Source organism: Euleptes europaea, chromosome 19 (genome assembly GCF_029931775.1).
Source record: "Euleptes europaea isolate rEulEur1 chromosome 19, rEulEur1.hap1, whole genome shotgun sequence".
NCBI classification, from domain to species: Eukaryota; Metazoa; Chordata; class Lepidosauria; order Squamata; family Sphaerodactylidae; genus Euleptes; species Euleptes europaea.
The window spans coordinates 2217795-2245431 of NC_079330.1; the positions used below are offsets into that span (position 1 = coordinate 2217795).

The window sequence follows — 27637 nt, forward strand, 5'->3', positions numbered from 1 at the left end:
GAGGAGAGCCGCCCTGGCGTGCGCACCTAGAGGGCTGGCTTTGTGCACACAGACCTGAATGGGACCCCTGGGCATTGCTGTTTGCCTTTGGCCGGGAAGGCAGAGGCTGCTGGACGGGGTCCATCTTGGAGAGGGAGAGCGGATGGGAGAGCAGAGGCAGCCAACTCTGTCCAAGCCCCACGAGGTCAGGTGAGGCTGAGCCTCGCCGGAGACACGTGGGCAGTGGGAACAATTAAACTGGAGGGCGCTAGGAGGTCCAGCGAGCAGAATGCCAGGCTGCAGTGGACGCTGGCCCCAAAGAACCACCACGCCAGGCAAGTGACGGCTGCTTTGGTCCGCTGCCCCCTTTCCCATCTGCCCCCTTGGGGGATGGCTCCCTGCCCATCGCCTCTCCTGCCCTGCCTCCACTGGAGCCCGGCTGGAGAGTTTGACAGGCAGCCCTGGAAGCAGCAGGCAGTTTCTCCCGCACCGCCTTGGGGCAGCTGTGCTGTCCCCGCAGGGAGCCCAGCTGTGCGGAGTTTGCGACAGTCTCTGCCAGCCGTGTGAACAGACGGGAGACCAGATTAGGGGAAGGAAAAATGATTTTCCTTGTGCACTGCCGTGGCAGAATTTGCTTGGGGAGAGGCAGGCGGCCAGGGGAAGAAAGTGTGCGTGTAGAGAAGCTCCTCTGGGGTGCATTTCATGAGAAGGAGGTGCCATTTGCATCTGCGGCTGAACCCTTTCTGACGCGGACAGCCAAACAGCCTCCGGAATCGCTTTCTAAACAACGATTGCACCTTATCTCCTTTGCCTTCTGTCTTGGGCGTGGTCCCCTTTTCTTGTTTGCAGAACCTCAGTAGGGCATTTAATGCAATCAACCCCCTCGTTGCCTAATCTTTGGTCTTGGCTGCGATTTATCCACTGTGTGATACAGCCTCCCTGATTAGCTTTGGGAAAAGCTCTGCTTCCCTGATCTGCAAAATGGGAACTCTTGAGTGCCCTCCCTCGCAGGGCTGTTGAGAAGAATTAACAATAAATGGTGGAAAGACAGTAAATCCAGTGCCTTTTCATCATTGCTGCTGCTAACAGGAAAGACACTCGGTTGTCAACTGTCCTGCTTTCAAAGTGATTCTTCTTAGATTTGGCAGTGACTTGTTAGCTAGGGAAGCCAGGTGGGACCTGGGGATCCCCCAGAATTATAGCTTATCTCCAGACTACAGAGAACTTTTCCCTTGGAGAAAATGGATGCTTTGGAGGGTGGACTCTCTGGCATTGTACCCCACTGAGGTCCCTGTCCTCCCCAGGCTCCATCCCCAAATTTCCAGGAGTTTCAAAAACCTGGATCTGTCAGCCCTACCCCCGCCCCCCATCCCTTGCCAGTGGGTGGGGGGTGGACGGGGAAACCCTACCTGTTGCCGCTGTTCTGCGCAAGGCTGACTTTATCAGGAAGCCAGAGCTCATGAACAAGCAAGGCCAGAGAGAACCACTGCATGTCCCAAAGTGCAAGAAACGAGGCAGGGCAGAGTTATTACTGCACTGTCTGGGTCCAATCATAGCTGCTCACGTAATATTAAAATCTTTGTACACCCCCTTAAAAAGCCCAGAGAAGAAAGCCAATGCAACTTACCTTCCTCCTTACCAGCGTGGTGTAGTGGTTAAGAGCAGTGGTTTGGAGCGGTGGACTCTGATCTGGAGAGCTGGGTTTGATTCCCCGCTCCTCCACATGAAGCCAGCTGGGTGACCTTGGGCTAGTCACAGTTCTCTTAGAGCTCTTGTAGCCCCACCTACCTCACAGGGTGTCTGTTGTGGGGAGAAGGGAAGTTGACTGTAAGGCGGTTTGATTCTTCCTTAAGTGGTAGAGAAAGTCAGCATATAAAAACCAGCTCTTCTTCCTCTAATTCCAGGTCCCTCACCATGGTCAATGAATCTTGCAGCGCCAGCAGCGGGATTGGTGGTGGCAGCAACGGGGTGGCCGGCCTGAGGCCCGAAGGGAACAGCAGCGGCAGCGAGAGCTCAAAGGACAGCTCGCGATGCTCCACCCCCATCCTGGATGCCGAGCGGCACGACCGCCTGTGCGAAAAGATGCGACGGAGGCAGGACTCCGGGGACAAGTGGTTCTCCCTGGAGTTCTTCCCCCCGCGGACGTCCATCGGGGCCGTCAACCTCATCTCCAGGTGAGGGGTGGGAAGGGGGGAGAAGGGGAGTCCGAAGCAGCGTCGGTCTTCTAGGGAAAGCGCTGTGGCATGCGGTGGGCGTGACAGAGAGGCAGTGTGCCAAGCAGGGCACAGAGGCCAAGGCCGCCCTCTGAGGTGCCCCTTCCCAAACTGGTATTCACAGGTTTACTGCCTCTGATCTGCAGCGGTGGTTAATTCAGCACAATACTTTTTGAGCTGTTGTCATCTCATCTATTTATTTATTAACAAGATTCTTACCCCATCTTTCTGCCCTCACAGGGTCACCAGGGCAGCTAAGAAATTAGAATAATAAAATAATAGAAACAGAGTTGGAAGGGACCACCAGGGTCATCTAGTCTAACCCCCTGCACAATGCAGGAAATTCACAACTATCTCCCCCACACACACCCAGTGACCCCTACTCCATGCCCAGATGCCCTCCCTCTCATCATCTGCCCAAGTTCATCGAATCAGCATTGCTGACATCCAGCCTCTTCTTAAAAACCTCCAGGGAAGGAGTGCTCACCACCTCCTGAGGAAGCCTGTTCCACTGAGAAACCGCTCTAACTGTTAGAAAGTTCTTCCTAATTAAAACATTCCAGTTAAAATCTCACTTTAAAAGCCATTAAAACCACCATGCAAATACATCATTGAAGCCACTCAAAAAGTGGGGTGTGTGTGGAGGGGGGGAGGTAGTTGCGAATTTCCTGCATTGTGCAGGGGGTTGGACTAGATGACCCTGGTGGTCCCTTCCAGCTCTATGGTTCTATGGTTCTAAGTGGTCCATGGAGCCAAGAGCAGCAACACTCTGTAAGAGGCAGTTCTGTGCCCTCTGTTTCATTCTGGTGTCATTTGTTAGCAAGGGCAGGAGTGAGGAGCGGTCGCCCCCAAACCCTGCAGCGATGTGTCTGTGGGGAGGCAAACTCAGCACAGAGGAAAACTTCTCTTCGAACCACAGGCCTCTCCAGACAAAAGGGTTAGGGCTTCTACACACTCAGCGCATACCTTAAAAACCAGCTTTTGTTAATTAATAGTTGCAGTCATTTGACTTCCTTTCAGTTTACATTCCATTGGCCTTTAAAAACCAATGTTGAACCTGCAGGTGGATAAAAGCCAACAAGAAGGACGCTGAGTCGTTCATGTTCAGAGACACCTCACCTACATTTCCTCCCAAATATTAAGGTTTTTTTTCTTTCCGTGATGGCTTTTTTAAAAAAGATGCACAACTTTCACACCGGTGTACGATGAAAGTAACTTTTTTTGTTCTAAATATAAAGTTACTGCTTTAAAAATATTTTACTGATCAGCTGAACTAATCTCTTTTGACAGCTCAAGTGACTGTCTAAACCAGGGGTCCCCAATGTGGTGCCCATGGGTGCAACTGATACCTTTTCTGACACCCACCAAGTGTTTTTAGGAAGCGGGTGGGCCAGGTGGGGCTTTTGCGCAGCCTGGCTTCTGATTGGCTGTGCAGATTTTTAAAAAAATTTTGCTTTGGCAACAGCTGCCAACACAACACAAGGATCTGTACTGTGTTACTGAAGTTAAGCTGTGGCTATCATTTTGTGGCTGGCTCCACCTCCTGCAGCATCCATTTTGTGGCTCAGCCATGGCTCAGTGGTAGAGCCTCTGCTTGGCATGCAAAAGGTCCCAGGTTCAATCCCCGGCAGCATCTCCAGTCAAAGGGACCAGGCAAGTATGTGATGTGAAAGACCTCTGCCTGAGACCCTGGAGAGCCACTGCCGGTCTGAGTAGGCAATACTGACTTTGATGGACCCAGGCTCTGGTTCAGTATAAGGCAGCTTCATGTGTGTTCATGTGTTGCTGCAGCCACCGTGCCGTGTCAGAATTCCAGATGTGCCCGGAGGCTCAAACAATCCTGTAACTTTGCTTGGGTCCAATGGGCAGGTTCGACCGCATGGGGGCAGGCGGCCCACTCTTCATCGACGTCACCTGGCACCCGGCCGGAGACCCCGGCTCCGATAAGGAAACCTCCTCGATGATGATCGCCAGCACGGCTCTCAACTACTGCGGCCTGGACACCATCCTGCACATGACCTGTTGCAACCAGACGAAGGAGATGATCACCGCGCACCTGCACAAAGCCAAGCGGCTGGGGCTGAAGAACGTCATGGCGCTGCGCGGGGGTGAGCGGCCGTTCTATGTGCCCTGTAAGGAATTTGGGACGAGGGTGGGCAGGTGACGCCGGAGCTAGGCAGGGGCGGACTGGCCCTGTGGCTTACAGGGAAAGTTTCTGGAGGGCTGTGAGTAGGCCGAAGAGGGTCACGTCCCAATGGTTCTGGCAGCATTGCAGGAACTGCTCGGTTTGGGCCCAGCGGGCCGTGGCAATGATGGACGTAGGCTTGCCTGTCAGCTTCTCGGTTTGGACCTGGGCCACAGTGCCACGGGAGGCGGCAACGGGCATCCTTGCGACCTCCGCTGTTGTTGCCGTTGGGCCACTGGGCTCACCACGTCCCAGAGCTATTTTCAGCAGCTCGTTCTACCCCTGGAGCTGGGTCATCCTGAATCTGGACCCGAGATGGGGATTTCTCAGCTGGCAAAAGGTGTTGCTGTGTTGACCGGAAAGCTCTGTTCTCACCATGGTTACCAGGCCTGGCCAATCCATGTACATTTACATTTAATCATTTATATCCAGCTTTTCTTCCCGCGGTCGGGACTCAAAGCGATATCATTCTCCCCTCCTCCATTCTGTCACAATAACCCTGTGAGGTAGGCCAGACCGAAAGTTTGTGATAGGCCCAAGGTTATACAGTGAGCTTCCATGGTAGAAGTGGGGATTTGAACCCGGGTCGCAGACTGTCCTATTCTGCCACTCTATCCATTGCACTGTACAGGTTCTCACAATCAGGAGGGTTAATGCAGGATCTTCTGCTGGATAAAAGGATAGTACTTCTTCACGCAACGCATAATTAAATTGTGGAACTCCCTGCCCCAGGATGTGGTGATGGCTGCCAACCTGGAAGGCTTGAAGAGGGGAGTGGACATGTTCATGGCGGAGAAGGCTATCCCTGGCTGCTAGTAAAAATGGATACGAGCCATGATGCATACCTATTCTCTCCAGGATCAGAGGAGCAGGCCTATTATATTAGGTGCCGTGGGACACAGGAAGGATGCTGCTGCTGCAGTCGTCTTGTTTGGGGGCTTCTTAGGGGCCCCTGGTTGGCCCCTGTGTGAACAGACTGCTGGACTTGATGGGCCTGGGTTTGATCCAGCAGGGCTTTTCTGATGTTCTAAAAAAAAAAGGACAGAGGGAAAAGAACACAAAGTGAAACCTGCATTACAGAGGACTATGTTTGCTAAAAGCGAGCAGGTGCCTATGCTGACACTCTCTCCCCCTCTCCGCTTGCTCAGATCCGATTGCAGAAGAGTGGCAAGAGGAAGTGGACGGCTTCAACTATGCCACAGACTTGGTGAAGCACATCCGTTCCGAATTTGAAGATTATTTTGATATCTGCGTGGCGGGTAAGGGAGCTGGGCTCGTCCGTGCGCTGCAAAGCTTCCTCCATCGCTGCTGTTTCCACACTTAGGTGCAAAAAAAGATACGAACTATGGAGCAGTGTCACCCCAGTACTAACCTAAATGGGAAATGAAAGTAGGCAGAGGGGAGTGTGGGGTTGAGTTTGTGGGGTTTTTTTGTATATTAATAAGATATAGGAGTCTGTCCTGAAGGGCAACTCACGTACAGTTTTTAATTTGTCACTAGCAGTAGAAAAGAGCAAGAGTCCAGTGGCACCTTCAAGACCAACAAAATTGCAGTCAAAAGCTCTGCTCATGACCTGAGTTTAATCCCGACGGAAGTCGGTTTCAGGTAGCCGGCTCAAGGTTGACTCAGCCTTCCATCCTTCCGAGGTCGGTAAAATGAGTACCCAGCTTGCTGGGGGTAAAGGGGAGACGACTGGGGAAGGCACTGGCAAACCACCCCGTAAACATAGTCTGCCTAGAAAACATCTTGATGTGACGTCACCCCATGGATCAGGAATGACCTGGTGCTTGCACAGGGGACTACCTTTACCTTTTTAGTAATACACAAGAAAACAACCCCTCATCCTCTCTCTTGTTGACCACAACAGGTTACCCCAAGGGCCATCCAGAGGCAGAGAGCTACGCTGATGACTTGAAGCACCTGAAGGAGAAGGTCTCGGCAGGAGCTGACTTTGTCATTACGCAGCTCTTCTTCAGGTCGGAAACATTCCTCAAGTTTCTGAAGGACTGCCAGGACATCGGCATCACTTGCCCCGTTGTGCCGGGAATCTTTCCCATACAGGTGAGACCGCTGTGGGTGGCGCTGGAAGGTTTCCCAACAGATGCCAAAGTGGGTGCTTCTAGCATCTGAACAAATGGGCTTCGGCTTACAAAAAACACCTCAACACAATTAAATTACTTGTTGCTATCAATTTACAAAGTTGCCTGTAAAAGGGACACAAAAGATAATGGGAGTCTTCAGCACTGTAAGACTGACCCTTTTCTATTCTTGTTCAAGATCTTGTGGCCTCAAGTCCATTTTGTCACGAAACTGAAAGAAACTTATGTTAGGATAAAAAGGAGACTGAAATGGTAAAGTTAGGATGGGAGAGCAAATATTATTTTTACTGTTCCCCCCCCCTCTTCTTTTTAAGTTCCTAGCAAACAGCAACAAGCATATCAGGCAGAAATATTTCCAGGCTTTTCTCTGCTAGTTTTCTACTCTCAAGATTTTTTTCCGCTATACAATCAAAAATAGTATTTCCTTATTGCCACCTGCAGTTTAAATCTGCTTTGCCCTCTCAAGACTCGTATCTTTCCGCCGTAACTGTAGACTCCGCCGTTTTCAACCAATTCGTTATTGGTGAATATTTGTGATGAAAAACACTTGTCCCTCCGATCCAGGGTTATCATTCTCTGCGCCAACTTGTGAAGTTGTCTAAGCTGGAGGTGCCCCAGGAGATCAAGGACATTATCGAGCCCATCAAGGACAACGATGCGGCGATCCGAAATTACGGCATCGAGCTGGCGGTGACCATGTGCCGCGAGCTGCTAGACAGCGGCTTGGTGCACGGCCTGCATTTTTACACCCTCAACCGGGAAGTGGCCACCATGGAAGTGCTGAGGCGTCTGGGCCTCTGGAAGGAGGACCCCAGGTGAGCGCAGGGCGAGCCTTTCTGGAGCGGCTCCGCTTGGGTAGGAGGAGGACTTTGGGGGAGGAGTCAAGGAACAGCTGCGTGGCAGCTGTCCTTTGGCGTCCCGAAATGTGCACGAGACCCCGATATAACAGGGCTATTAACCAAAAAAGGGGAATAATATTAGAATCTGGGGACCCCTCAATGAAATTCATGGGCAGTAGTTTCAGGATGGACGACATATTGTGTGGCGCATGTTTAACTTACGGAACTCACTGCCACAAGATGATGCGATGGTTGCTTAAATGGCTTTAACAGGAAATTATGGGAGAAGTCTTTCCATGGTGGGGGTAGGTAAATTTCCATTGTCCAGGATGTAGTTGTTAAGAGGTGGAGTCAGAACAGGAAGACCGGAGTTCAAATCCTGTCTCAGTTGTGAGTCACCCCCAGTGCAACCCGATAACATAGTTACTGTTGTCTAAGCCTGCTGAAATCAATGGGCTTAGACTAGAGTAACTCTTTATAGAATTGCACTACGGGTGATCCTGAACCAGTTGCTTCCCATCAGCTTAACCAACCTCGCAGGGTTGTAATAGGGATAAAATGAGGGGGGGGGGGGAATTGCCCTGAGCACTTGAGAGGCCCAGCAGAGGCAGTAGATCTCTGAGTACCAGTTGCTGGGCAACTAAAAAAGCCAACATTGTAAGGTGGAAGAGGAAAGCATGCCTTCAGTTCAAATTCTGGGGGGGGGGGGAAGTGTGCCCTACATGCTAGGGAAAATCAAACCAGATGCGAGAAACCAATATTTATGTGGCTGTTTTATTCCCGCCCTCCCACCCACACAGGCGACTCCTGCCATGGGCCATCAGCGCTCACCCCAAGCGGCGAGTCGAAGACGTCCGGCCCATTTTCTGGGCTTCCAGGCCAAAGAGCTACATCTACCGAACTCAGGAATGGGACGAGTTCCCCAACGGCCGCTGGTGAGTGTCTGCTGGCGGGACCATAGAAGAGGCCGTCTGGGTTGGGAGACGGCCTGTCCACATGGGACAGAGAGACAGGCTGAGGCCAGTGGGGCCCGTGCGATAACCTCCTTCTTTATATACCGCTTTTCTTTTAAAATCCAAAGTGCTGAACAATAAATACGGTGAAAACCCCAATGTCCACATTAATTAACTAAATCAACTAGATTTGAATCCATTGGCATCTCAGAGAAAAACAAGATTTTGGGGGTATAAGCATCTGAGAGTCAGAGCTCTCTTCAATAGTAAAGCCTTTGACTCTCAAAATCTTGCTGGTCTCTAAGGTGCTCCAGGACTCGAATCTAGTTCTTCTCCTGCAGGCCAACACGGGTCGGGTACCCTCTGAAACTACTAAAATAAGTATCCCTCACTATTCTTGTTGCCTGGCTCCGTGGGGAGCTTGGAGGTGCATGGAATCAGCATCACTCGCTACGGACACTGATCTCTCTCTGCACGCCTCCTCTCCTCCTTCCCCCTCCCTTCCCCTCCACTAACATGCCCCCCTCTCCCCAAACCCTCAGGGGTAATTCATCCTCCCCAGCCTTTGGAGAGCTCAAGGACTATTACCTCTTCTACTTGAAGAGCAAGTCTCCTCGGGAGGAGCTCCTGAAGATGTGGGGTGAGGAGCTGACCAGCGAGCAGAGCGTCTTTGAGGTGTTCGGGTGCTACATCTCCGGAGAGCCCAACAAGAATGGCCACAAGGTGAGGGATGTTTTCTGCGGAAGAGAGTGGGTGGGGATGCTTAAGGGTTCTGATGGTGAGGGAGGACCATTTCCATGACCGTTGGAACCTGGGAAGAGCGAGGCAGCACCTCAGTCCCAGCAGAGGCTGAGTTTGGCTGCGAGACTTGGAGCCATTTGCAGGAGATGATCCCTATTGTATTATCACTGAAGGGGAAAAGGCGCACGGCACCAGAGGTTGCAAGACGTTCATGTAACCATCTGCAGCCGATTCAAAAACTAACAGTATAGTTATTGCCAACGATGCAAAATCTAAAAGATAATATGAACATTAAATTTTCAAATGGCTAGCCAAAAAAATGCAGAAGCACATAGTAGAAACTGTTATCGTAAGTAATAACAGAACAATTGTAAACCATGCAATACAGTACAGTTATAACAAACAGAAACCAAGCATTAGTTGTAGTACAAAAAAACCACACCAGTACAGTGATGGTATGCCGGCTAATTTCCCGTTTCGATGTCTCATCTTCAAACGGTGACCTTGTGATTTGTAGCTATCAGCCAAATTGAAGAAATTATCCCGTATGAACTACTAATGGTATATGTCAAGGATGCCGCAAGTTCAAATTAGCATGTGCCGTCTGGAAGGCACTTTATTGCCTTCTGCTTGACTGATACTATTTGTAGTTCATAGTTCAAATGGTTCCAGGCTGCTTTTCATGCCACGCTGCAGCGGTAATGTGGAGGGTGTAGCAGGGGAGGGATTCTTACAAACATACAGGCATTAACTACTGCTGCTGCTGCTGATCAAATTTATTTAATACAGTCCGAGACCGATAAAAATAAAATCAATACAATAATTCAAACTTCCAGAATATCAATTAACTCATGATGACGTTGTATCTGGAAAAGAGAAGGTTGAGGGGAGACATGATAGCCATGTTTAAATATTTGAAGGGATGTCATGTTGATAAGCGAACTAGCTTGTTCTCTGTTTCTCCAGAGACTAGGACACAGAGTAATGGATTTAAACTAAGAGAAAAGCGATTCCACCTAAACATTAGGAAGAACTTTCTGACGGTGACGGCTGTTGAACGGTAGAATGTGCTGCCTCGGAGGGTGGTGGAGTCACCGTCTTTGGAGGTCTTTAAGCAGGGGCTGGATGGCCATCTGTCAGGAGTGCTTTGATTGTGGGATACTGCATGGCGGGGGGAGGGTTGGGGTCACTGGGGATGTGGGGGGGGAGGTAGTTGTTAATTTCCTGCATTATGCAGGGGGTTGGACTAGATGACCCTGGTGGTCCCTTCCAACTCTATGATTCTATGATTAAAAAAACATTTAAAATTGTAGAATCACAGAATTATGCAATATCTTTTAAAACATAGCTAAAAAGCCTATATATGGCTTACCCAAGATTTCCTAATCTTATAGGCTATTCAACCAAATTTGGCAACCTTAAAAGTGATCACTCGATTCTTATCTGCTAACAGTGAGAGGAGGGTCCTTCTGTTTTTACCAGGATGGCGGGAAATTATGGGGGTAATCTAATATGACTATAGATCTTACAATCAAAAAAAGATATGTTCTAGGGTCTCAATATTTCCGTCTCCACATAAGCATGCAGATCCTGTAGATGGTAATCCAAATCTTTATCAACTCTCTGGCCTCTCCGTAGGTGACTTGCCTGCCCTGGAACGACGACCCGCTGGCTCCTGAGACCAATCTCCTGAAGGAAGAACTGGCCACAGTGAACAAGAGAGGGATCCTGACCATCAACTCCCAGCCCAACATCAATGGCAAGCCATCCACCGACCCCATCGTGGGCTGGGGGCCTAGTGGGGGCTACGTCTTCCAGAAGGTATCATCCCTTGTGTTTGTGCACGTCTCTCTTCTCTCCTCCCTGCAGCGCTTTCTGTATAGCAGCAGGGGAGAGGCTGCTGTGGCTAAGTAGTCAAGCATCTCCTTTGCACGGAGAGGGTCCTGGTAGAATCCTGGCACTCCCATCTGAAGGATCTCAGGTGGAGGGTGCTAGGAAAAGACCCGTCTCTGCCTGAGACCCTGGAGAGCCACTTCCAGTCAGGGGAAACCAGACCATTGGAGACGGACTTTATGGATCTTACTCTTTGCAAGGCAGCTTCACAGGATCATTTTGTACACTTTTAAGTACATTTGAAATTGCATTTTAAAATCTGGACGCAATGCAAGCCAGACTTAGAGATTGGCGCTTAAGCCTTTTCAAAACACAAGCCGCTATCCTCTGTCAAACACAATGGGCTTAACCCTGCTTTTCTAGACAAACCCAGTAGCACTTTGAAAAGCAACAAATTTTCTAGGGTATGAGCTTCTGTGAGTCAAAGCTCATTTAGCCAGACACATCAGATGTCTCTGATAAAGTTAGCTTGAGCTATGGAAAAGTTTATACCCTGGACGTTTTATAAGTTTTTAAGGTCTTACTAGATTTGAATTCTGTTCTACTACTACAGACTAACACGGCTACCCACCTGAAACTAGATAAAAGAAAGAATCACAGGGATATCTGCCTTTGGGGATGAACCATGACAAATCAGGCACAGTATTGCACATATAAATATTGATCACTTGCTCTCAGCCAAACAACACAGGTGCTAACTTTCCATCACTTTGCAGGGGGATGCCCTTGCTTTGAGAAATCATTTAGGCTACAGTACAAAGTTAACAGTGCTTGATTTTAGTAGATCACCTGTCACATAGCTCTGCTAGATTGTGGCCTCCCTCTCCAAGGAGATGATCTTGCTGCAAAAAACAAGCAGGCGGGCTTGCAAAACAGAAATCCGTTTTGGTTTTTCACAGCTGCTCCCTGGTTTCTGAGCAGCTGTATTTCTGTGATGCCAAGGGATGGGGGCTGGACAGCCAAAGGGTTTTCATATACTTGTGGGCAGGAGAATGGCTCTATCTGGCTGCAAGCCAATGTGTGCTCAATTGTTACAGCAACATCTCTGTAGCTACTCGGTTTAAGCAATTTTTGAACGACAAAATGGGGGACTTGATTTAAATCCATAATTTAAATGGAGTTTTGGTGCAGGGAACAAACGTAATGAACAAATTGGCCTGGGCACAGCAGTTGCTCGCCTTCCTCGGAGGGGTGCTGGAGGCAGCAGGCCACAAATCTTATCCTCCCACACTTGGTGACAGAATAGCACACATTGTATGAGAAAGGCCCTGCTGGATCAGACCAAGGCCCATCAAGTCTGTTCACACAGTGGCCAACCAGGTGCCTCTCTGAAGTCCACAAACAAGACAACTGCAGCAGCACCATCCTGCCTGTGTTCCAAAGCACCTAATATAACAGGCATGCTCCTCTGATACTTTCAGAGAATAGGGATGCATCATGACTAGTATCCATTTTTACTAGTAGCCACGAATAGCCCTCTCCTCCAGGAACATATCAATTCCCCTCTTAAAGCCTCCCAAGCTGGCCGCCATCATCACATCCTGGGGCAGGGAGTTCCACAATTGAACTATGCATTGTGTGAAGAACTACTTCCTCTTATCTGTTTTGAATCTGTCACCCTCCAGCTTCAGCAGATGCCCCCCCGCGTTCTAGTATTAGGAGAGAGGGAGAAAATTTCTCCCTGTCCACTCTCTCCATACCATGCCTAATTTGACAGACCTCTATCGTGTCTCCGCTTAACCGCCTTCTTTCCAAGCTAAACAGCCCTAAGCGTTTTAACCGCTCTGCGTCTGGTTGGCTTGTTTGCAACCACTGAAGAAGCCGATTCTAAGATCAAGGAGAGGGCCTCTTGGCCGGCACGCTCGTGCACCAGGCATCTCCCTTCTCCTTTGTGTGAGGGCAGACCCACGACTTAGAACTCAGGTTGGCCAAACAGCAGTGTAGGCAGCGAGGCAGAGCGAAACCCAGCTCCTGGGTGCCTGCAGGTGCTGGAGATGATTGAGGGGAAAAAAGGAGTGGTTTTGTTTGTGGGGGGGTCTCAAGCTGGGAATAATGAAAGAGAAACTGGGGGAGGTGGGCCAGGGCCTATTTCCAAGGCAGGGGGCCCGAGAGATTAAGGGGTATTAGCAGATCTGTGTGCTGCCATTAACATAAAAGAGGCAAGGCTGCGAATGTCAAAGCCCTCGTTAAGAGCCTATCAGGATGTGCTGCGGGAAGCCCCCTTGCAATCCACCCCCCACAGTGAAATTGCCCCCTCAGTACAAAATTAGACCTCACGCTTACCATACTTGCAAAGTAGCCTCTTGATCTGTGTTGCTCCCTTTTTATAAAATGTTAAATACCAGGAGATGGCACACACACACACACACACACAAAATAGGTGGCTTGCATTAGCATGCTTCTTTTCATTCCCGTCAGCTGTCGATGAGATCCGGTTTCATGTTGGCTTATTGTCCTGCTGTCTTCTCTAACTCTTGGTGGAACCAGATTAAGGTCAGCCGAGACATACGAGTAATGCCTCAAACCCTCTAACGCCAGTGGGTGGCTGGCTGGAGACAGGCCCAAACCCACCTCTTTGCCTGTAACAGGCAACCTGTGTTTTAGCTGCAGTTCACTGCTCAGCAAAATCTTAAGTTGCTGTTCTCCACACGGTGGCAGAGAGAGCCAAGAATTTTCATTCTATATCTAGAGACGGGAAATATCCTGTTAGGTCTTGAATTACTTTTAGATGGGTTACCCAGTAAGATCAGGGTCGAACTAGACAAGACACTGGATGAATCATAGAATTATAGAGTTGGAAGGGACCACCAGGGTCATCTAGTCCAACCCCCTGCACAATGCAGGAAATTCACAACTACCTTTCCCCCCCCCACACACACACCCAGTGATCCCATACTCCATGCCCAGAAGATGGCCAAGGTGCCCTCCCTTTCATCATCTGCCTAAGATCACAGAATCAGCATTGCTGACAGATGGCCATCTAGCCTCTGCTTAAAAACCTCCAGGGAAGGAGAGCTCACCACCTCCCGAGGAAGCCTGTTCCACTGAGGAACCGCTCTGTTAGAAAGTTCTTCCTAATGTCTAGACGGAAATCCCTGAACCGATTTCCAGTGTGTTTTTAGTGCTAAATAGTGGTGCTGTGTGTGTGTGGTTTTCTGACCTCAAATGATCTTCCCCCATGGCTGTTTTCCTGACCTCAAATGACTTCCATGAAGCTGCCATTTGCCCCCACTGGAGGGGATACGCAGGTTGCCTGTACATTTCCCCCCAAAGGGCAAACCGCTGCTTCAAAGGGCCCTTGGGAGCCTGGAAAAATAGTCAAAGGGAAGGAAGCCCCTTGCATCCCCTATCCATCTTCTTTGGGTATGACCCTCACATAGCAGGAAACATGCAGGAAGGTCTGTTTGGGGCCAATTACATCTGCATCCATTGCTGATCATGACTGTGTCTTCTTTAAATTGGTGTTAAATTCCATGGTTGATGGGTATTAAGGGATGTTTGGGGGGCAGTGTTGTTACTATATAGATAGGAAGCCCCCACCCCCATTTTCACATGCAAGATGGCTGTTTTGTAAAGAAGAAACTTTTCTGAGCTTGGAAAACCTGAGAGCCAAAGAAACTGCCCGAAGTACTATTTTTGGCTTTGGCTGTTTTTCCAGAGCGAAAGTTTTGTTTCCAAGACTGGAGGCAGGGCAGGGAGGGATGTATTGAGGGGTGTGTGTGTGTGTTGCATTGTGTATCAGAGGGCATAGAATCAAAAAAAGTTGGAAAATAATCAGGGGAATTAACTGCCCAACAGAAGCAATGTGGGTGGAAATACTGGGCCCTAAAGGTTACTTAAGAGTGGGGGGAAAGAACCTGTTACTATCCTTAGTTCCCCCACCCCCCTTGTGCTCCCCCTGCAAAGGAACCTCCGTTCTAATGTTTCCTGTTGATTTCTTGCAGGCTTACCTGGAGTTCTTCACTTCCAGCGAGACTGTCACGGCCCTCCAGACAGTCCTGAAGAAATACGGGCAGCGGGTGAATTACCACATTGTCAACGTCAAGGTGAGCCCCAGTGGCCGTTTCTCAGATGGCAGGTAGCACAAGGGTTGCTATCGAAACTTGGCGCACAAAGGTGGACGGACTTTGGCTCAACAGCAAGAGAAAAGCCACGAGTAATACACCCTTTGGTGTAACAGTCCTACAAGTAGTTTAAGAGAGCAATCTTTTGAAGGTGGAGAGAACAAAATCTGGAATGACCGGCGGACCAAGCCATGGGAAGAGACGAGCGCCGGTTTCTTTTGCTTTCTAATCCTTCCCTTCTCCCCTTCCCGTTGGGCAGGGCGAGAACATCACCAACGCTCACGACCTGCAGCCAAATGCTGTGACTTGGGGCATCTTCCCCGGCAGGGAGATCGTCCAGCCGACGGTGGTGGATCCAGTTAGCTTCATGTACTGGAAGGTAAGGGAGGGGGCTGTTCTGCCTCTTCATTTGGGAAACGTTTGGCTTTGGGTTGCAAGTAGTTTTCCCTCTGAGCTCCTCCCTCACTTTTTAACATACTGGCACATGATCCTGGCTCATGTTCAGAGATGACACATAGGGGACATTCTCCAGAGTCCTCCACTTTATTTCCTGTAGTTCATCACAAGCCTTCCCTGAGGTACAGGAGTTTAGTTGGGGGAGCCAGGGAATCTTCCTTCCGGAGGAGAGTCCCCCCCTCTGCACCCCCCTTTTCAAAACAGTAGGGAGGAAACGGCTGTCTCCCCACGGAGCAAAGGGCCACTGTGCCGGCAGCAGCAACAGCTGGTCGACCCCTCTTCTCCCTCCGCCTTTCGCCCCTGCTTGCATGCCTCCGGGTTCCCAGGGGAAAACTGGACCATGCTGCTGCTGCTGCTTCTCCTCTTAAAACCTTCCTCTCGATTGGTGGAATTGTTGTCACAACTAAAATGGTAAAGGATTTGGGATATGGGCCGCCCTTTAAGCATTTTGTAGGTCTTTGTCCCCTAACTCTACTGTTTTCACAAGATCAAGAGATAAAAGTGCAACAAAAGGTTTGTTAAACTGGGTGGAAAGGGCTTGTTCTTTTTTTTGAGGGGGGCGGCTTGGGACAGATTTGTATCTCCCTTTCCCCCCATATTCCTGCAGTTTGCACTTCAAGTCCACTGTCCTGGAAGCTGAGTTGCCACAGTCACAGCTCATTTTTAGAAGAACAGTTGGTTTTTATATGCCGACGTTCTCTATCACTTAAGGGAGACTCAAACCAGCTTACAATCTCCTTCCCTTCCCCTCCCCACAACAGGCACCCTGTGTGGTAGGTGGCCTGAGAGAGCTCTAAGAGAGCTTTGACTAGCCCAAGGTCACCTAGCTGGCTTCGTGTGGAGGAGTGGGGAAACAAATCCAGTTCACCAGATTAGCTTCCGCCACTCATGTGGAGGAGTGGGGGATCAAACCCGGTTCTCCAGATTAGAGTCCACCGCTCCAAACCACCACTCTTAACCACTACACCACGCTGCAGCACAGTAACCCAATTCTCTCTCTCTCTGCCCCTCCTGGACAGGATGAGGCCTTTGCCCTGTGGATCGAGCAGTGGGCCAAGCTGTACGAAGAGGAATCTCCCTCCCGCATGATCGTCCAGTACATCCACGACAACTACTACCTGGTTAACCTGGTGGACAATGATTTCCCCCTTGACAACTGCCTCTGGCAGGTAGTGGAGGACACTTTTGAGCTGCTGAACTGTCCAGTCTGTCAGTGAATGAGGTCCCCCAGGCAACCTGGCCAGAAGCGCGGTCTGACTCTGGACGCGAGGCGGAGCTGTGGCGGCCCCCGACACTCCCCCAGAGGGTCCCTCTGGCTGTCTTCTCCCGTCCCCTTCCTCCAGACCACAGGGGCCTTTGTCCTCCCTTCTGATCTGGGAAGATTTACTAAGGATTTTAAAGTTTTCCTTTTTTTTTTTCCAGTTTACCAATTCTGCCACAAAGCTCTCCCTTCGCCTAGGCTAAGGGCAGCTCAAAACCCAACTGGCTTCCCCGTGACCTTAAACCCCCCCCATATACACTACACACGATTCTTGCGTTGCACTCAATGTACTGAGCCATTTCTGCAGCGCGTTCCTTTTTGATTGGCTGGTGCAATGATCAAAGGTTTTATAGCCTCCAGTCTAGAATGGCACTTACGCTGGGGGTTCCCACGTAGCGGATCACCCCAAGCCCGGGGATTCGGTTAGCTATTTATTTTGTTTTGTTTACTAAGATGGCGGGATGAAGGACTCTTTGAAGGTCCTTTTTATTTTTTTGCCTGCTGGGTGGATTTGCCCGATTTTTAAACACTTGTAAAAAAATAATAATAATAAATGTACATAACTGATGTCTCCACAAATTGTGTCGTGGAATGGGCAGAGGATCTAGGAAAATGCCCTTTTACTGCCCATAGATGGATATTGTTGGGGTTGTAGGTATCAACCCCTAAATCTAGAGCTGGCGTGTGAGACCTGCAAACCCTGAATTGGAGTTCAAAGTTCGCTTCCTGCTGTCTTTAGCTAAGCTTTTAGCAATTTATACCCAGCCTAGTAGCATCATAATGCCTGCCAGTTTCAAGGGCCAGTATTGCATACCCCAACCCCAGGCCTCTGAACACAAGCATAGTCCCAAACCCGCCCCTTAACCTCTGGAAATCTTGCTCTGCCACATTTCTGTTTTCTGAGGCATAACACACATTCTTTTAATATCTCGCCGCAGTCCTGTGGAGTAGAAGCCTTCGAAAGGAACGAGGAAGCCGTTTCCAGCCTCCTGTGTCTGGGCTGGGGTTTTTCCCCCCCTAGCATAATTGCAACATAACAAACAGGCCTTGCTCTTTGAGGCAGGCTTTCGACCAGGCCTGGAAATATCAGACTTTGTAGGTACCTGATCCATTTCCAGCCCCCGTTTAAAGAACAGCCGTCCCTGTGCTCAAGTCTTTTCCTCCTATCCTTTAGGGTATGAGCGATGAGGGGGTAATCCAAACCCATCAATTGTACCGCAAGCTAATGAGAGAGGGAGGACTCCACCAGGAAATCCCTAGGGGAGCGGTGGGGCAGCTTTGTCAGGGGCCTCAGCTGTCCCCGGCAGATTCCTTCATCAGCAGCCTAATCAGCAGAAAAAGGAAAAGCAGGGAAGGAGGCGAAGGAAGGAGAAAGAGCGAGAGAGAGAGTGCTCACCTGCTTAGCTGAGCATTTAATAAGTGGTGATGGATGTAAACACATGCCGGGCATAGAGGGCTAAGAAATTCCAGCTGCGAGAGGCTGGTTTAAAAATACATCCTTGTGCTCCAGGACAAAGGGGGGGGGTTAAATAGAGGAAGAAGGCTACTGCTCCCCCCCAGAGGGAACGGGTGGGGTGTTCCACTACAAATGGAGCTTCCTGAGCCTTTGGGGGTGAACCCCTCGATGCTGCACAGACGTTAAATAACAGAAAAACAATGAAGCTTTGATTATAGGTGGTTCTACCAGGGAGACAGCTCTATTCAGAGCATACCGATTATTTTGGGTGCTGTGGAACACTGGCAGGATGGTGCTGCTGCAGTCGTCTTGTTTGTGGCTTCCTAGAGGCACCTGGCTGGCCCCTGTGTGAGCAGACTGCTGGACTTGATGGGCCTGGGTCTGATCCAGCAGGGCCTTTCTTATGTTTTTAGTCAGTTCCCCTCATCCCCCCTCCAGGCCTAAATGCAGCCTGTGCTGATGGGAAATGCTCACCCCTTGGCAAAATCAGGACTTTCTTCACTGGAAACCGAATTTGCACATGCACACCACTTAAAAAATACCCAAGAGGCGTTGAGTGGTTGGCTTCTGTGTGTTATTGAAGAGAAACCGCCGGGATGTGTCGGTGTCCTTTGGCACGCGGCTTCCGGCACTGGTTAAATCTGCCAGGGTGTTGTGTGAAACAAGCTTGAAGATTTAAAAGCTTCTTTGGGGCTGGTCGTTTGCTGCCAGGCGCCGCCAGGTTTCAAAAGCCTGAAGAGAGGGAACAGGAATTATCACAGGCAGTCGGTACCCCGCAAAATCCCTTACTTTAAGGGGGCACAGGTGGGCAAACAGCTCTTCTCTGGCCCCTACCACACTGGCAAATGGCCTTCCCTTTTCCTTTTTTGCTTCACCCTGGCTTCTGGCATGCTACCAAAATATGCTTTTTTAAAAAAAACTTAGAAAGCTTTACGCAGCCTAAGATCCATGTGCTGTTGAGAGCCTGGTTTGGCCACAACCTGAGCAAACCGGGGAAATTCTTGGGCTTCTGTTCTCCCTTCTGTTGAAGGCTTGACAGAGTGAAAGATTTGCCGCAAGCTGGCATTTCTGGTTGCATCTGACCCACGACCAACGGCCTGTGTTCTTCCCTACAAACTGGGATTCCAAACCAAGGTTTAACCCTCGCTCGTAAGGAAGGGTGCAAAATAATGTTTGTGGTTTGGATGCAAGGACCAGTTGCGAGTTACCGTAAATTGAGGTGTCTTTTGTTCACTGGCTATGGGCAGAAGGGAGTGGGTAAGCAGGAGGTTTCCCTGGCTTAATCCTGCAGCAACAAACCAGGGTTTGTGGTTATGTCTGAACGGTGCCATTCCGTCACCCAATAGGGATCCTCTTGCCACTTTCAGTTGATCAAACCAGCAGCTGAAGCAGGGCCACGTGAATATCTGCAACGGTGGCCCTGAGGCCATGCAAAGCCCTCGGCGTGAATCACAGCCAAGAGCAGTGACTCACATATAAATACAACAGGCAGCCTCCTCTGCATCAGGAGCAACAGAATGCTTCCAAAGCAGAGAAGCAGCAGAATTACACTCTCACCTCAACCAAAGGTGATTGAAGAAGAAGAGTTAGTTTTTATATGCCAACTTTCTCTACCACTTAAGGGAGACCCAAACCGGCTTACAATCACCTTCCCTTCCCCTCCCCACAACAGACACCCTGTGAGGTAGGTGGGACTGAGCGAGTTCTAAGAGAACCGTGACTAGCCCAGGGTCACCCAGCTGGCTTCATGTGTAGGAGTGGGGAAACCAATCCAGTTCACCAGATTAGCCACTCGTGAAGGAGTGGAGAATCAAACCTGGTTCTCCAGATCAGACTCCTCCGCTTCAAACCATCTTTCTTAACCACTACACCACACTGGCTGAAAAGATGGTTGGGCCAGAGCAGTACATCATACAGAGATGCAGCTGACAACCTCTGTAAAGGACTAATTTGCACAAGTTCACAGAAGGTTTTAATTCATTTCTATCTCGTGGTGCATCTAAAGGTGGCCCCAAATGAGTTCAGGAATGATTACCCTACCCTCTTGAGCAGACTCCTGTCTTGGGACTCCAGGAAACGCTCGGCCACCCGAGTCTGCAGGTAACGCCGTCTCCACGCCTTCCAGCCCCACTGGGCCAGCCTCTGCCTTGCCTGTCGGAGGGGAAGCGCATCAAGGACCAGTCTCAGCAGATCAATTTTTGGAAGAGTGCCAGAAGGTGGAGTGAAAGGCAGAGGTTGTCATTCTCTCTCGCCCCACTCTTGTGGGCGCTTACCAAAGCTTGTACCACCCACTCGGTCCTGCAGGCATCCTTCCACAGCAGCCACGCCCCCACCAGGTAGCGCATCTTCCAGGCATCCTGGAAACGCCGCAAGAGAACGTTGTGTCTCCAGAGTCTCAGGTATTTCCTCCTGGAGTTGGGTCAAAGAAACAAAGAATGAATTCACTATCGATTACTGCATTATACTCTTTCCCAACTATCCTATCATGGGACAAATCTTATATCAGGTGCCAGAATTCTCTGAAGCCACGATCCAGAGGCTCTGTCACCTCACAGAGCACATGCCACAAAAAGGGACAGATTGGGTCCTTACCAAAGCCACCTCGTCGAATCCATTTCAGCACTGCTGTTCCGGATCTGGGCTTGTTTCCCTCTCCATTCTGCTCTGCCTGGACCGTCTGGGGGCCCTCGGTGAGAAGGCCCCGCCGCCCTGCTTTGGCATCTGTAGACCATCAGCCAGACGTGGAAAGCGCTGCCATTCAGCCTGGCACAGACGGCTAAGCTGGGAGGGGGTCCCTCCTCTCTGCTCCTTCTCTGCTCTTGAAGAAGAGGACCCACATTAATGTGCAACGGATTATCTCCTGCTTCAGCATTTGACTCCGCAGCGGTACAAAATGGTGCTTTTGCCCAGCAAGGCTTCCAACTGACCACTGGAGATTTGATTGGCTGTGCAGATTTTTAAAAGACATTGATTTTGGAAGCAGCTGCCACCACAGCACAAGGGTCTTCACTGTATGACTGAAGGTATAAGTCGTGGCAGCTATTTTGTGGCTGGCTTCACCTTCTGAGGCAGCCATTTTGTGGCTGCACCCCCCCCCCCCCAAGCTGGGTCAGGCTTCCAAAAGTGCCCACGGGCTATAAAAGGTGGGGACCCTGCCCCAGAAGAAGCAGAGCAAGAGAAGAAGAAGTTGGTTTTTATATGCTGACTTTCTCTACCACTTAAGGAAGAATCAAACCGGCTTACAATCCCTTCCCCTCCCCACAACAAACACCCTGTGAGGTCGGTGGGGCTGAGAGAGCTGTGACTAGCCCAAGGTCACCCAGCTGGCTTCGTGTGTAGGAGTGGGGAAACAAATCCAATTCACCAGATTAGCCTCCGCTGCTCACGTGGAGGAGTGGGGAATCAAACCTGCTTCTCCAGATTAGAGTACACCGCTCTTAACCACTACACCATGCTGGCTCTCTGGATTTCTTACTGCTCGGCCAGGAGAGGGGCATCTTCAGGAATTTGGGGGCTCCGATGAGACTGCTCCTCTCCCGCAGGCACAGGTGGAAGGCAGCAGCTTTCGTCCAGTAGTTGCAGCTCTAGAAAAGGAAGAGGCAAAACTTTCCAGCCACCGTACCTGCCTCTGCTGCAAATGGAGGGTGCGTTGTACTCTTAGCAGGCACACCTGCATAATACTACACCTTGGGAGGGCGCCAAGATGAAGCTGGCAAGCGGCAGACTCGGGACAAAAGGAAGTGGTACTTCTGACCATGTGGAATTAACTTATGGAACTCCCTGGCACAGGATGGGGCGATGCCTACTAGATTAGATAGCTTTAAAAGGGGGATAAGACAGATTCACAAAGGAGGAGACATCTGTGGCTGTCAGCCAGGAGAGCTAAACAGAACCCCCCTTTAAGTCTTGGACTGAGGACTTGCTGGGTTGCGTAAGGTTTAAATGCATATTATATGTATCTTAAGCCCACTTGGAGACCCCCTGCGTGGGGAAAAAAGCAGGATACAAATATTCAGATAAATAAACAGCCCCCGTCCCTGCATGCTGCTCTCAATGCCAGTTTCAAAGAGACAGGAACTGAGAGGGGTTTTAGCCTTGTGCCGTTGGTGGGGGGGGGGGGCTGTGGGGGCATCCGGTCAGCTACTGTGTTAGACGGGATGCTGGACCAGGTGGACGGTTGGTCTAGTCCAGCAGGGCTCTTCCGATGTTTCTCCCCACCTGCTGCACCTCGGTCCCCGTGTTCGGCCGCAGGGCCTGGTAGCCCCGGACCGCTTTCCTCCAGCGCCGCACGGCTCTGCCCCCGGCAGGTCTCCTTCGCAGGCCTTCCCCTTCCCTTCGCTGTCGGGCTCTCCAGACCGCCGTCTTCCACCTCCCAAAGCAGAAGGCCAGAAGCCGTCGCTGCCGGGCGCTCTGCAGACAGACATGGGCCCGGTGCTGCGCAGAAGTACGGGCTGCGGCAAGAGACCAGGAAATAAAAGCCCTGGGGGAAGGGAACGAAGGGGAAAAGGAGGCTGTCTTGATTGTTTTTCCATATTCAGGCACAAGCGAGGGTATCCTACACAACAACATTTGGTGATACGTAGTTTGCTTCTTACTCAGGGCCAAAGCAATGTGGGGGGGGGGGGGATTGGTCCCACCAGGAATAGTCCCCATGAGAATGCAGGTCCTTGCCCTGAATTTTTGGCTTTCACTTTTTAAAAAACAAGGTTTCTAGTCCTTTTGATGGCCGGATCCAGCAAGCCTCTTCAGCGGTGGTTCTGTGGGTTCCAGCAGAATCCTGCGTGTTGCTGGGCATCCTTTCTCTCATCTGCGCCAGCCAGCCCACTCTTGCCTCCCTTCCCATTAGGGCTTTCAGTACCAGCAGGGAAGGGAAAAAGGAGGCATAAGAACCGTTTCCAGCCTCCACCTCCCACCGCAGGAGGCTGGGATGGAAGCTTCAAAGGTAGAACCGGGGCAGACCCTTCCCAACACCTCCCCAATTTTGTCCTGCCAGCCTCGGGGCCTGGGGCTCATTATTCTCCCCCCTCTCCTCTCCAGGCGGAGGGGTTCTCTGCTCCCGCTGTTTGGGACTCCGGACAAGCTATTGTTCCCTTCTTGAGGACAGGTTACTGTGCCCCGGCGGGAACGCCTCGCTCGGCTTGGGCTCGTGCTAATTTCCTCCCACAAATTGATCTTTAACGAGGGGAAAAAAAAGAGAATCCTGCCTGCTCATCGCCATCAAAAAGATCCACGCCCAGATTTGCCAGATGGGTGCGGGGGGGGGGGGGGAACGGACGGATGGGGGGGGAGGACTGAGAAGGGGTTCATTACGAAGAAACCATCTGGCCTGCCGCCGGACAATTAACCTTTTCGCACGCAAGAGGGCCCCCACATTTCAGGGGAGGGGGAAGCCCTTGCAATCACAACAGGGGCTGGCTAGGGTTACTCAGCTGCAAGGGGGGAAACCCTCTGTGCATGTTCAGAGGAAACCTTTGTTGCTGAACCTGAATTTCACACACGCTTTGAATTAAATTTGAAGGCACATTTCGGCCTTGCCCCCAAAGTTTATTTACGAAAGATGCTTGGGGAAGAATGACCGCTCTTGGGGGAGCACGGACCCTCAGTTTCTCCCTAATTCTTAATGTTATTCAAAACACTTGTTAGCCAGAGCCCTGTGAAAACGCAGTTCCGAGCGAGGGGAAAAAATGAATATGAAAAACATTCATATAGGCAAACCACAGAAGCAGCAGTTCTTTCACAGGCCAGATCATGAGAATTCCTCCGGTACATTCCACACTGAATACCCATGATTATCACTGGGTGGTGCAGGATTCTCTATATATACTGCATGATTCTCCTGGACTGGCATTATACATGCACTCAGCGTCGCCATGGAAGCTGGACGCTGGGTACCTGAGAGTGCTTCTCCTGCCCCAGCCTCTCTAGAGAAGAGAGCAACCTGGTTCCCTGGAGTCTTACCGGGAGAGGAGGGTGCGCCTGCGAAGCCGTTGACCTTTCAAGTTCTGCAGAGTCCGAGACGACCAGAGCGCAAAGCATCTTGCCAGGAGCTGCCTCTGATCCTGGAGTCAAAACAGAGAAGAGCAAGGTCACACACGTGCGGGGGCATCCCTGGATTTCTCTGCACACCTTTGCAGGACACAAAACAGCCGATGCAGGATCGACACTCACAATGCAATGAGGTGGGCGGAAGGGGCTACATTGCTTCAGGCTGTGGGGGAAGTGGGGTTGCTTTTTAAATGCTCCCTCGTGTTAAAAAAAATCCCTGAAAACGTAGGACGGTTACCACCCATTCTTCTCCCTGAGGTACTGGTTTTCTGTTTGCAGGGATGCGACTTTTAAAGGGGGAAAAACCACAGGGCATTCAAAAATTTGAGTCTCCTACCCGCAGTCTACGACGGTGCAGTCCATTATACCACCTCAAGACTCTATCATCTCATTTTGGAGATGGTAGAGTAGATTCTGCTGAAAAGCACTGCACATAGGAGGGAATAAAGTATGACAGAAAGGCAGGTTCTATCTATAAACCCATATTCCTATGCAGGCCACGCTTGGAGGTTTCGGCCACCGAGGGACGAAGGAGGGTGAGGAACCTGCCCAGAGGCACCTCAAAATCACATTCATCATTCAATTAAGTATGATCTTGCAAAGCCGTTTCCAACCTCTAAAATCTCCTTTTCGTCACCTCCGGATCTTGATACTTCCCATGACGAGGACGCAGCGATGGAGTGAACTCCGCAATCTGGGCTAAAAAAAACCAAAGACTGGAAGGGATCTCTTATGAAGCCATCTTTCCTGCTAGACAGAAATTCGACCTGTTTTTACAGCGCCAACAAGCCCAGGAGAAAAACCACCCCGACTTTGTTCCAGGAGACCTCACGGGTTAAGAAGATGGGAATGCAGACCCTCCAGGCCTTCTGCGAATTAGACCATCTGTCCACCCAAGATCAGTATTGTCTACTCAGACTGGCAACAGCTCTCCAGGGTCTCAGGTGGAGGTCTTTCGCATCACCTGCTGCCTGGTCTTTATTTTTTAACCGGAGATGCCGGGAATTGAACCTACGACCTTCCGCATGCAAAGCAGATGCTTTTCCTCTGAGCCACAGTCCCTCCCACTGAGTTTGGGTCTTGGAAACAGCACCAGTGGTTTAAAAAAAAAAAAACATTTCAGCAAGCCCCTTCACAGTTCAATTAAAAAAAAAAAAACAGATCAAAAAGAGAAACTGGCTTACTTGATGTTCCTCAAAGGAGAGGATGCCTGAACACAGAACTCCACGGCTTCATCCCCAGGTTCTTCCTGGCCAGGAGAGGGTGCTGGGGTTGGGGAGAGGTGGTGGAGAAAGTGCCCGGGGTCTGTGATTGTCACCAAGGAGGAGACGCTGCCAGGGCTGCTGCCCGTCAGACTGCTGACCTGTTCTTGGCCACAGGAAGAGACAAGAATCAATTCCGGCCTTCTGACCGAGCCAACCTGATCGTCATAACGTGGGGATCCATTTCCAGTCCAATTGCTATTTTTTGGAGTTCCAGGGCCTCCTCTAACAGCCCGCCAGAACTGCCTCTGTATGACTTCAGATCCCTCTCCGAACTGAGCAAAAGTGGCGCTCTGCATCTCATCTGCACAGTGCCTTAGACATTTGCCAAAGGGGATGAAAGACAACTGCACCGCACTGAGGCTGCTTGCTTTGCGTGGTAACTTCCGTCAACGACAGCCAAGCTGAGCCTCTGCCAAACTGGATGCCGGTACACATGAAACTCTCCAGGGTCTCAGGTGGAGGTCTTTAACATCACCTGCTGCCTTACACTGAATCAGACCCCTGGTCCATCAAAGTCAGTATTGCCTGCTCAGACCGGAAGCGGCTCTCCAAGGTCTCAGGCAGAGGACTTTCACATCAGCTACCTGCCTAGTCCCTTTGACTGGAGATGCCAGGGATTGAACCTGGGACCTTCTGCATGCCAAGCAGATGCTCTTGCTCTCAACTAAACCCCCTCTCTTTGCCTTCTACTGAATCAGACCCTCAGTCCATCAAAGTCAGTATTGTCTACTCAGACCAGAAGCGGCTCTCCAAGGTCTCAGGCTGAGGTCTTTCACATCAGCTCCTTGCCTGGTCCCTTGAACTGGAGATGCCAGGGATTGAACCTGGGACCTTCTGCGTGCCAAGCATAGGCGCCACCACTGAGCCACAGCCCACTGCTGCTTTCCCCACAGGGAGTCCCCCACCCCACCAAGGGCCACGCAGTGCCCTGCAGAGGACATTTCCCTCACCCTTTCCAAAGAATCACTGGAGGCAGGCAGGGTGGGTGGGCTGCTGTGGAAGCCAGACGACACCACAGAGCTCTCATCCAAATCCAGCGAGGCGAGGAGGGGTTCCTCACCCAGACCCCAGGCCGAGCGTCTGAGAGGGGGCAGACTGAGGGTCCTCCAGCGCCACCAGTCCAGAGCTTCCCTGAGCAGCCTTTGCTCCGCAGCTTGACGGAAGGCCCTAAAAATAAAAATTTAGGAGCCTTTGGACATGAGGAAAACCTGCGTCTTGTTTCGACACCAGGCTTCCAGAGAGGAAGTGCTGCAAATACTGCAAATATGACTGAACAGTTGGCAGAGTATGCCATTTAACACCTCGTGTGTGTGTATGTGGGGGGGGGGAGACAGCAATTCTGAATGTTCCCCTCCTAGGGAAAAACTCCCTGCAAGCAGAAAATTAGCACCTCAGGGTGTAAATCTCTAGCCTAGGCTAAGAGGTTGATTAAAAAATACTAATTTTGACTAATCAACAGCCAGAAATATGTTTCCTCTACAATACGGGGGAGGTGTGGAATTAAAATTCTGCACCCAAGATATTCACATTCGGCTCCAAAAAACTCCAGCTGACCTCTCTCAATTATGCAAATATGCCCAATTTCTCTAATTTATTCTGAAGCTTTTCCTACTATATACCATTTGTTCTGGATTTGCCAGTCATGATTCCCCACCATCAAAAATCTTATCCTCCCACCTTTCCAGTTCCTGCAGTTTCACACCCTGAAGCATATCTTTGCAGGCATCTTTGCCTTTTCAAAAAGGAAAATGACAACTGGGATCCCCTGAAAGCTGAATTCCACACCCGCCGTTGCCACATTCTTGGCCATGGCTGAGGACTGACCCAAGACGCTGCTGCTGGCACCATCTTGCCTTCCAGGTGTAAAACATTTCCTGTAGCACCAACGCAACGTAGAGGCAGTCCAGGGCGTCGGGTCCGTTCCTTTGAGACTGCCTTCCAGCATTCAGATGTGGCTGCGTCTTGGGAGGGCTCAAAGCGAAACCAAACCTTGCTATACCAAGAGAAGAAAGAGAGAAGAGAATTTATTAGAATCCCCCATGTGCAAATACGGGGGGAGGGAGACGCAGTTCCTCCGGGGTACAAGGCAAAGATCAGAGTGCTTTCTTGAAAAGCCACGCGGGAAATCCTTTCGAGAGATTTCTCGTGGCCTTCCCAGTAAGTTGATAACTATTATCTATTACGGTTA

At 50.5% G+C, this 27637-nt stretch overlaps 1 protein-coding gene and 1 long non-coding RNA gene across 2 annotated transcripts; one reads left to right on the top strand and one right to left on the bottom strand.

The window, feature by feature from the left end:
• The first annotated feature begins 1893 nt into the window (after window positions 1-1893).
• On the top strand, window positions 1894-16664 carry MTHFR (methylenetetrahydrofolate reductase). Its single transcript, XM_056865084.1, has 11 exons — window positions 1894-2153; window positions 4062-4300; window positions 5526-5636; window positions 6245-6438; window positions 7041-7291; window positions 8116-8250; window positions 8811-8991; window positions 10648-10830; window positions 14847-14948; window positions 15226-15345; window positions 16442-16664. The coding sequence occupies exons 1-11, from the start codon at window positions 1894-1896 to the stop codon at window positions 16637-16639; spliced, it is 1974 nt and encodes a 657-aa protein (XP_056721062.1). The 3' UTR covers window positions 16640-16664.
• A 2180-nt stretch (window positions 16665-18844) lies between these two features.
• Window positions 18845-20526, bottom strand: LOC130491802 (uncharacterized). Its single transcript, XR_008933865.1, has 3 exons — window positions 20413-20526; window positions 20180-20290; window positions 18845-18871 (listed from the first exon to the last, which is right to left on the bottom strand). It is a non-coding gene; the product is annotated as an uncharacterized LOC130491802 (long non-coding RNA).
• Window positions 20527-27637: the final 7111 nt, after the last annotated feature.